The sequence below is a fragment of the Pyrus communis genome, chromosome 2, assembly GCF_041283825.1.
Source record: "Pyrus communis isolate YQ-2024b chromosome 2, ASM4128382v1, whole genome shotgun sequence".
NCBI classification, from domain to species: domain Eukaryota; kingdom Viridiplantae; phylum Streptophyta; class Magnoliopsida; order Rosales; family Rosaceae; genus Pyrus; species Pyrus communis.
In genome coordinates this window covers 26,525,033-26,534,808 of record NC_142566.1, presented here as the reverse complement: position 1 = coordinate 26,534,808, position 9,776 = coordinate 26,525,033, and the positions used below count along the sequence as shown (strand labels likewise).

General features: G+C 36.9%; 1 protein-coding gene across 2 annotated transcripts; it reads left to right on the top strand.

Moving 5' to 3' along the window:
- The first annotated feature begins 4,529 nt into the window (after positions 1 to 4,529).
- Positions 4,530 to 8,872, top strand: LOC137748628 (aldehyde dehydrogenase family 2 member C4-like). 2 transcript variants are annotated; one of them, XM_088689989.1, is made up of 9 exons: positions 4,530 to 4,763; positions 5,407 to 5,549; positions 6,842 to 7,225; positions 7,313 to 7,402; positions 7,527 to 7,700; positions 7,846 to 7,983; positions 8,113 to 8,250; positions 8,370 to 8,431; positions 8,517 to 8,872. In XM_088689989.1, the coding sequence occupies exons 3-9, from the start codon at positions 7,031 to 7,033 to the stop codon at positions 8,788 to 8,790; spliced, it is 1,071 nt and encodes a 356-aa protein (XP_088546115.1). In that variant the 5' UTR covers positions 4,530 to 4,763; positions 5,407 to 5,549; positions 6,842 to 7,030; the 3' UTR covers positions 8,791 to 8,872. The 2 variants fall into 2 exon arrangements, with proteins under 2 accessions (XP_088546115.1, XP_088546116.1); XM_088689990.1 differs by having other exon boundaries at positions 4,594 to 4,763; positions 7,572 to 7,700.
- The last annotated feature ends 904 nt before the right edge of the window (positions 8,873 to 9,776 follow it).

Genomic DNA, 9,776 nt, shown 5'->3' with positions numbered 1-9,776 from the left:
TATAGTAATAGCCTATATGTCATGATTAAATATGGGTTGAAAAGAATTTTCCTTCTGCTCTTACTCGACGGGTACTTGTTTATAAGAAGTATAGCACTCGTCACGTCACCCGATGTATACATCCTTGCCGATTAGGGCGAAGCTCAGACGAGCACGGGGTATTTTCCAGTGACAACCAAGTACTTCTCCTAATATGTACCGCACACTCAACCAAGTGTTTCTTGTGATTACTAGGATCCAGCACAGCTTATACTAGATGTTATTCAGCATTAAGATGGCCAAGTTTGAACACCAATAGAAGAGATCTTTGCATCTCACCGGAAGTACGTCTAAGGGCGGAGGGAGGGAGTGGCTGCCCTAGGCTCTAGGTCTTTCCACCTTTTAAAAAGTGAACAAACTTGGTGTTAAAAGAGATTAAACTCCATGGTGTTTGTGTGCACTTTTATTGACTCCATGTGAACCTTGAGTGAATTCGCTCGAAATCTTAGGGGAGAGATTGAATTTGTTAAAACATAAAATGCATTGTGAAATTCTTTCAAATCACCAAAATCCTTCACTTTTTACTTTTTAGAGAGTTTATATCACAAATGATCCCTGAAATAGACACATCATATCAAGATGTCCCTTTCAATTGAAAATCGATCAATGTAGTTCTTGAAAATGGATGTCGCATATCAATGTGGTCCTTCTGTTAAAAATTTGTCAAAATTTTTGTTATGTGTTGACGTGATACATAACTAGGTCCCATAAATTTAATTAAATATTGTTATAAGAATTAAAAAGATTTAATTGATAAAAAATAAATTGTATAATTAAAAACTAAAAGAAAAAGCAAAAAAATAAAAAGGGTTAATCTCAATTTACTACCTTGAAGTTTCTTGGTTTTCAACATTTTATACATCAAATTTTTTTCGTCCCACAGTGGTACTATAATTATGGGACAACTTCATATTTCCGTTAAACTGTTTATTAAAACAAGCGTTAACCTATGACGTGGTGCCTACGTGGACAATGATTGAACGCCATGTGTCAATATGGCCCCATGTGAAAATTAAAAAACTTAAAAAAAAAAAATCAAAAATTGAAGTCGTCGGAAAAAAAAAAAAATAATCAGAATTTTGAAAGAGTTCATAAAAGTTTGATTAAATACCCCTGAATTTTCTTAAACTCGTTCAAAACCCTAAATACCATAAACTAAAAACCCCGAAGTTGAAATTTAGCCTACCCTACACTTGGATTTTACTACATACTAGAAGGAAAAAATGTAGCCACCTTAGGATTATCTCTAACCGAATGAGTTATAATCCAGACATCGATTAAAGATAATTTTTTGAACAAATTAGATAATTTTTTAATTTTGAACTTTTAGCCCTCTCCATGCAACGACCAAATCTTAGTCTCCGTAAACAAGGGGAGCCCCAACTGCCCCAGACAGACCGCAAAGTTTTATGCATCTTTAATTTCATCCATAATTTCTCACGTATCTTTGAAAAAAAAGAAAAAATAATTTCTCACGTATAAAAAAAAAATATTTGAATGTGAGTATTCCAACCAACAAGGGTATGTTTAGTGTTTTATTAAAAAAAAAACATTAAATTTTATTCATAGTTTAGGAAGGAGCGCTCATTAACCGACATATCCAATACAAGGTCTTCCTCCAATCACTAATCAATCGTAAAAGACTCGCTTCTCATACGTTATTGATTCATGGTCAACAATGCGCAACATTGCACGCATTTTGAGCAAATCCACCTCACTAAAGCAATAATTGCCACGTCAATTGGGCAAAGACAATTATTGCCTTAGTGAATAGTAATTGTTTGAGTGTGTCTCCACCTCGTAAATGAATTGCCCGAGCAATTGACATTTAAAAGTTAATTTTTTTTAATAAATATTGTGTTTAACTTCGAATATGACTTTTAACCAATCTCAACATGTCATATGTCATTATCCGAAATTACAATCTCATCATGTCACGATTCATATTCTCTTAATTTTAAATTTTTCTTACACTTTTATGTATTTTTTTATAATTTTAAAATTTTTTCTAACAAAATTAATATGGACCGTTATATATATATATATATATATTTTTTTTTTTTTTGCAATCTAACAACCTAGATTATGTCAAGTTGTCACAAAAACTTTTTCAAATATTTTCCTTCTTTTTTTTTTTGAAAAAAAAATTGCCGAATTAACATGGACCTTCAGGTTCGGGTAACTAACGGCCCACGTGCGTAGATGGCTGCAGCGCGACTGACTTGTCGACTTACTCGCCCAGCTTTGCGCGTGTGATCCACACACCTGACATAAACATAAAAAAAAAAAAAAATAAAAAAAAAGAAGCACATTGCTGAAGTTAGATCCACTGAGGCGCTGGGCTGGGATACTCCTCCCCGATTGAGCAGTCGGGCTCTGCTTCCTTCCACTGTAGCTTGACTAATTGGGCTTGGAGAGAAGAGGATTTTGTAGATTTTTCAAGCACCCAATTGCTCGGGCAATTAGGAAGGATGGACTTGCTCTTATGTGCCGGAAGTTTTTTTTTTATTTTTCTTCAAATCTTTGCCAATCTTTTTCAATTTAATGATTTATATCCCACAATATTTCATCAAATCCCCTTTTGGGACGCAAAAAAATCAGTCTTGTTAGTTAGGATATTCTTCATGAATCCGTCCATGGCAATTTTCCATGGGTCTTTGTCTCTTCCCTTTATTAGATAGAGGTGGTTGACAAATGTAGATAGAGGTGGTTGTAAAATTAAATTAAAACAAACTACTACCTAAAGTTCACAACGCCCATTTACTTTGATGTTTTTGTTGATTGATCTTTGATGTTACTATAACTTTTAATGGCGAGGGATTGGATTCTGGTTCAAATCCATGGAAAAAAAAATGACATCGGTTATAACAAGGCACGATGACCGATTTCAGACAGTTGCGATAAATTGTATTTAGATTGACTTATTTATTTTCGTGTCAATAACAAGCTAGTCGGCGCGTAAACTGAAATAAAATATAATACTAGATCAACACAATAACACGTACTATTGATCAGAAAAACGTCAAATTGTATTCTAATCGTGTACGCATTGAATCCTGTATTTATATAGTGCTTGGATTTGATCGTTCCATTGTGTAGAGTCGCATGTTTCCATCTCAGATGTTAGGCAGAAAAAAAATATAAAGGAAAGTTACGTGTTCCCTTTTGTACATTGTTGTAGTTGAGCTATTTTTACTTATGACACGCTACTTAATTTTTCCATCTCATACTAGACCAAGTTGCCGTTTTCGTTAGTTTTGTGTGGTGTTAAGGAAACTCGAACTGACGTTTCTATCCACCACATAATAATGTTGAATAGTGATATGAGCAATGAGAAGGGAACGGCAGATGGGATTCTAGATTTCGGATGCTCCACGGGACCACGAGGAATGAACTCTTTCTTCGTAATATGTCAAAACCCAAATTGCCTTCTTTTGTCGAAAAAGCTATGATTCACCTTAAATGAACTGAAATTCAACATGGAATATCTGAATTGTTTTTTATGGGAATGAGAGGAGTCGTTTTCAGGTAGGGGAGGTCTAAGTACTAGGTTGATACTGAGGTGATTTTATAAAAAAAATGGATATAAAAAAAAAAACTGAGTTAAAAAATGTATTTGGTAAACACTTAAAAATAGCTTATTTTCATAGTTTTAGATGAAAAAAAATGCAGAAAACGTGAAGCAGCAAAAATGAGCTTATTCTCACACCACAACAGAAACAGTTTTTTTTTTCAAAGCACATCAATACCAAATCAGCCCTAATTCGCCGATTATCTGACGGAATTGCCTCGTCAAGGGTGCGTAGGCAATTGGAGTCGGTGGGGGAGGAAATTGAATTCGAGGTTGAGTTTTTTCATTCGAATCGAAGTCGGAGGAAGAGGTGGAGGAGGAAACTGGTTAGTGAGATCCCACATGTTAAGAGGGTCGTTTTAGTTTTATTAACGATACCGGCTTAAAAGGAAGGAGAATAGCAGTAAAAGAAGGGCATTTTTGTCCTTTTACTGTGCTTACGAACAGTAAGGTGGTAGACATGAAATAATAGAAACCAAACGGAAACAAAATTAGAACTACATTGTGCTTATGAAAAGTAAGCTAGTTCATTATGAGATTTGGTTTAGATTAAAAATTTATATTTCACACATTGTCAACTTGGACCACATGAAACCACCCCCCCCCCCTCTCTCATAAATCATAATGAATTCTCTGTCATGTACAACTATCACGGAATGATCTAGTGATTAAGAACGAATTTCAGGCTCGTATTGCGCACAACATGTCTGGATTCGATTTTTGCCGCTCGTGAATCGCACGATGGTTGACAGAGGAGATTGAAATGCCTATGTGAGTCTTCCTAACCTCCAAATGATACACTGTCGTGAAGAAGTAACCAGCTGATTGCTTTTAAAGAAAAATAATAATTCTATGTCATATACGATAGATTGGGTGGCAGATACCGTCTGGTTAACTGAAAGATCCCAAAACTAACCCCATCCCATAATTAAATCTGGCTCATCCTCCCAATAATATAGCATAAATATGCCCTCCCACACACGAAACAAACACAACAATTCTCATCCTTTTCCACACAAACAAGCAAAGAAGAGCAGAGGAAACGGCAGCCATGGGGAGCGATTTCAACGCAGCTCAGCTTCCTTCGTCAAGATTCCCACAATAAAGTTTACCCAACTGTTCATCAATGGAGATTTCGTCGATTCCGTTTCAGGTTTCTCGCCATTTTTTCCTTCTTCTCGCAAGCTACGAGCTTTCATTTACTAAAAACCGTTTCTTGACTGCCCGTTTTCAGCATGCGTACGTACTGTTTCTGTTTCTGCCTCCACCAAATTTGCAAACTCTCAACATTCAAGAGCCCATCTACTTGTTAAGCTTGTTAATGGCATATATGAAGATAACATATACATAATTTATATATGCAGAGTCAGCTCTGAGATTTTACGTGTCCTGTGCCGAAGATAACAAATAAGCCTTGTTTACAAACTCTTGCTACAAAGCTAATTTGTACGTCTATATAAAGTACTATTACAAATCAAGAAAAAAAAAAAAAAAAAAAAAAAAAAAGGGGAAGGACGGCAAAACCAAACTAAAAACATAAAAGTTATTTTTGTTACGCATATATAGTTCATATTTCTCTTATTCAAAAAATTTCAAAACACAAAGGTTTTTTTTATACAAACCAAATTGGTACGTATGTAGATGATATCATCTTTTAAGTTTTAAGGGCTATTAAGATTAAGGATCCTTGCAAGGGCACTTATTGCACACGTCTACAACCGCCACTGTATATATGATTAAGTGACTCACCGACATTTTTGCATTTTTTTTGTTTTTGGTTTGTGAATATTCCGAAGGTAAAACATTCGAGACGATAGATCCAAGAACAGGGGAGGTGATAGCCAGAGTTGCAGAAGGAGATACGGAAGATGTTGACTTGGCTGTCAAGGCGGCACGTGCTGCCTTCGACCATGGCCCTTGGCCTCGCTTGCCCGGCGCTGTATGTACTCTCCAACACTCTACTCTAGTAGCTACATTCAATTTTGAACACCGCTCCGTCATTCCTTCTTACTTGTAAATTGCATTTTAATACGTATGCAAAACAAATCGAATAGTAATTTAAGCGTAAAAGAATGACTGCTTACTCATAAAAAGTCAAGTATTTTCTGTTTTATTTTCGTTTAATATATGTGATTATTGGATAGTGATGCGCATTATTTGTGGAGGTAGTGATACACATTAAATTGTTTCATAAAAGTCCATAGTCAACTAGTCATAAAAGATATGAAAGCAACAACCTAACTCAAAATTTTCGAGTCAGCAGTGGTAAGCATCTAACTAATGTATTAATTGTCGTTTGATGAGAACGAATTAATGTTTTTAAAACAAATTTTGAAACTTAAATTTATCTAAAACAATCGATGTCAGTAGTGAGCAAAATATTTTCAAATTTTTCGAAGACCATGCCCCTACAGTTTTAAAATATGTGATCGGCCTCCCACTGGTCACTAGGTGTGATTTACTAACGCCAGAAATTGAATCCAATAGGAAGTGATTCACCAGTGCTTGAAATCAAACTCAAAACGTGTTAGAGGAAATACGAACCTAGTATTCGTTCCGAGCCAATGAACCACCCTAGTGATTGAAAAAGTCATAGTTGATAACATATATTTATGTAGTCAAAAGGGTGGCAACCATGGAAGACAAAATGCTTTTTTATCAAATAATATAGTAAATTTTTAGTCTAAAAGATCTTCATAGAATCATAGTTGCTTCTTGGGTTAGGGATACGGACTTTGAACTTCTTTCAACGGTGAAAGAAACGACTAGAATAATAACGGTCGTTATCAATTTTTTTAATAATAACTTTTATAGTTATCTTCAGTGTATTATTTGATAATATCATTTCGTTAGCTTAAGTATAACTAAATTCATATTAATCATTATGGGGTGGTCCAGGGGTTGGAACATGCCCTTAGGTCTATTCCTTGGGCTATTGAATCAGATGATGGTGTGGCCAAGAGAGGCTGAAATGCCTCTGTAAGTCTTTCTGGCTCCTGAAAAAGTGAACTGTCTGCCGTGACGAAACCATCAGCTAGTCTCATTTTTTACAAAGTAACAAGAAAAAGTTGGCTTTCATAATAACTCAGCAACAAAGGATAAATTTTCTGCACATAACTTGGCTTAATATTTTTTGAATAAATGATTAGTGTGCAATTGACCCTGAAATCCGTATAGATGAACGTGTTACGAAAGATCTAATTTGTTCACTGGCTTGAATGTAATGTTCAGGAGAGGGGAAGGATAATGATGAAGCTTGCAGACTTAATTGACCAACATTTAGAAGAAGTAGCTATCTTGGATACCGTTGATGCCGGGAAGTTGTTCAGCTCTTGCAAGACCGTGGACATACCGCAGGTAGTAGAAATGCTACGTTAATATGCAGGTGCAGCTGACAAAATCCATGGAGAGGTGCTCAAGATGTCGCGCGACCTTCAAGCGTATACATTGCTTGAACCCATTGGTGTTGTGGGGCTCATTGTCCCCTGGAATTTCCCTAGCGCCCTGCTTTTCACAAAGTTCAGCCCTGCCTTAGCTGCTGGTTGCACCATGGTCTCCAAACCTGCTGAGCAAACACCTCTATCTGCATTATACTATGCTCATCTGGCTAAGTTGGTAAGCTCATTCATTCTCTGCGTTTGTTTGTGTTTATTGCCAATGTGGCTCGCCGTTGTCGACTCTCTCTTGTAAATTCTTATGAAGGCTGGTGTTCCTGACGGAGTGTTCAATGTCATAACTGGATTTGGAAAGACTGCTGGTGCTGCCATCAGCCATCATATGGACATTGACAAAGTAAATTCTCGTTCTTTCGTTCAAATTTGAATCCTTTATGTGAAAAATTGTTACGAAATTCGATGACAATACTTGAATGCCTTGTTGTGATTTGTAATGTTGACGCTTGTTCTTGATATATTAGGTCAGTTTTACTGGTTCCACTGAGGTAGGGCGTGAAGTAATGCAGGCTGCAGCAAAGAGCAATCTGAAACAAGTTTCACTTGAACTAGGAGGCAAATCACCCCTTGTGATTTTTGATGATGCTGATATAAATATGGCTGCTGATCTTGCTCTCTTGGGAATCCTTTTGAACAAGGTGAAGTTCATAATTTCCGTTCAATTTAATTTTAAACTAGCGACTTGTTTATGACTTGGATCGGTTTATGTAGCAGCTTCTTGTTTATGACTTGGATAGATTTATGTAGCAGCACTGACCACGTGTTAGTCATTCGCAATTTCAGGGAGAAATTTGTGTGGCAAGTTCCCGTGTTTATGTTCAAGAAGGGATTTATGATGAATTTGTGAAGAAGTTACAAGAGAAGGCGAAAGATTGGGTAGTCGGGGATCCTTTTGATCCTAATGTCCATCAAGGACCGCAGGTAACTGACTCTACCGCCAGCAATGGAGTTTTATAATTGATCTATGCCCTACAATATGCTCGCAAATCCTGAGCTTAGCCCAAATACAACCTACAAATTTGCATCCGTGACGTTTACTGGAAATTGCAGGTTGATAAGAAGCAGTTTGATAAAATCCTAACCTACATTGAGCATGGTAAGAATGGAGGAGCCACTTTATTAACAGGGGGCAAGCATGTGGGGAACAAGGGATATTACATTGAACCTACAATATTCACTGATGTCAAGGTACATTCACAAACTCCAACTTTAGCAATGCAAATGGAACATCTAATCCATAGGGTTATTTTCGTGTTCTTTTTCGTTATATCATTCTCTTCTCATTGATCTTATGACGATTTTCTCAGGATGACATGCTCATAGCCCAAGTTGAAATATTCGGACCAGTAATGGCACTGATGAAGTTCAAGTAAGTACAAGTAGTCTGATTTCTTTTGTTTGATTCGCGTTCAAGGCTTCAACACAAACGTTGTTTGCACGTTGAAATGTTGCAGGACAATCGAGGAGGCGATACAGAGAGCCAACAACACCAGATACGGCCTAGCAGCAGGGATCATAACCAATGACTTGAATGTGGCCAACACTGTCTCAAGGTCAATTCGTGCGGGCATTATTTGGATCAACTGCTACTTTGAATGCGATCTAGACTGCCCTGGCGGAGGGTATAAGATGAGTGGATTTGGAAGAGAGTCTGGTATGCAGGGCCTCTATGAGTATCTCCATACCAAATCTGTTGTCACTCCCATTTATAACACCCCCTGGCTCTAAGTTACAATATAATCTTACGGCTGCCAGATTGTGACCTTGTATTTGTGCAATAATAATATACCTATATGCATCAGGCCCTAAAGCGATCCCCATTTTTTCCAAAAAATGGAGATTAGTTGTAACATCCCACATTGTCTAGGGGAGTGGATTCTCTAAGCCTTATATGTATATTTCCATCTTTACTTAGCACAAGGCTTTTTGGGAACTCCCTGGTTTCGGGTTCCGTAGGAACTTCGAAGTTAAGCGAGTAGCGCGCAAGAGCAATCTCATGATGGGTGACCCACTGGGAAGTTCTTGTCTAAGTTTCTAGAAACAAAACCATAAGGGCGTGGTCGAGGCCCAAAACGGACAATATCGTGCTACCTATGATGGGTGACCCATTGGGAAGTTCTCATGTGAGTTCCCATAAACAAAACAGTGAGGGCGTGGTTGGGGTCCAAAGCGGACAATATCGTGTTACGGTGGAGTCGAGCCCAGGATGTGGTGGGGGCCCGGGTCGGGATGTGACATTAGTTGTGGGACCTATTCCACATCGAACTTCAACAATCTGAACAGTTTATTTTGTAAGTCTCGATCGACAGATTATTTATGCAAAACTTCAATCCAATCCAAAACCATTTGCCTATTTAATTGTCACGATGAAATTTCAATTTTTCTTAAAACATAATGTTCGTCAATTTCTTTAAACTCAATTATATGTTTTAAATATTTCTGATTTAGCTAATATTTTGCAAAATGATCTATAAAGTGTAACTTGAAAAATAGACAGTTCGAATAGTTGAAGTTTGATGCGATGCCAAATTGTGTCTTGTAATTATATCGTTTTTTTTTTTTTTTTTTTGATAAAGAAAATACAGAAGTTTGAGAGTAGGTTGGTTGATTAAGAAGGAATGACTTATCATCAGGTTGGTCGTTTGTCCAAAGTTACAAACACCCAAATCAAATTCAACATTCCAAATTTCGTGAATTTGTGATCAGAAACATAC

What these genes read in the sequence shown, in the direction of transcription:
- LOC137748628 (XM_088689989.1), top strand. Translation starts at nt 7,031, where the DNA reads ATGTCGCGCGACCTTCAAGCGTATACATTGCTTGAACCCATTGGTGTT. An exon ending in ATGTCCATCAAGGACCGCAG is followed by an intron (nt 7,984 to 8,112) that starts GTAACTGACTCT and finishes TGGAAATTGCAG; the next exon opens with GTTGATAAGAAGCAGTTTGA. An exon ending in ATGGCACTGATGAAGTTCAA is followed by an intron (nt 8,432 to 8,516) that starts GTAAGTACAAGT and finishes GAAATGTTGCAG; the next exon opens with GACAATCGAGGAGGCGATAC.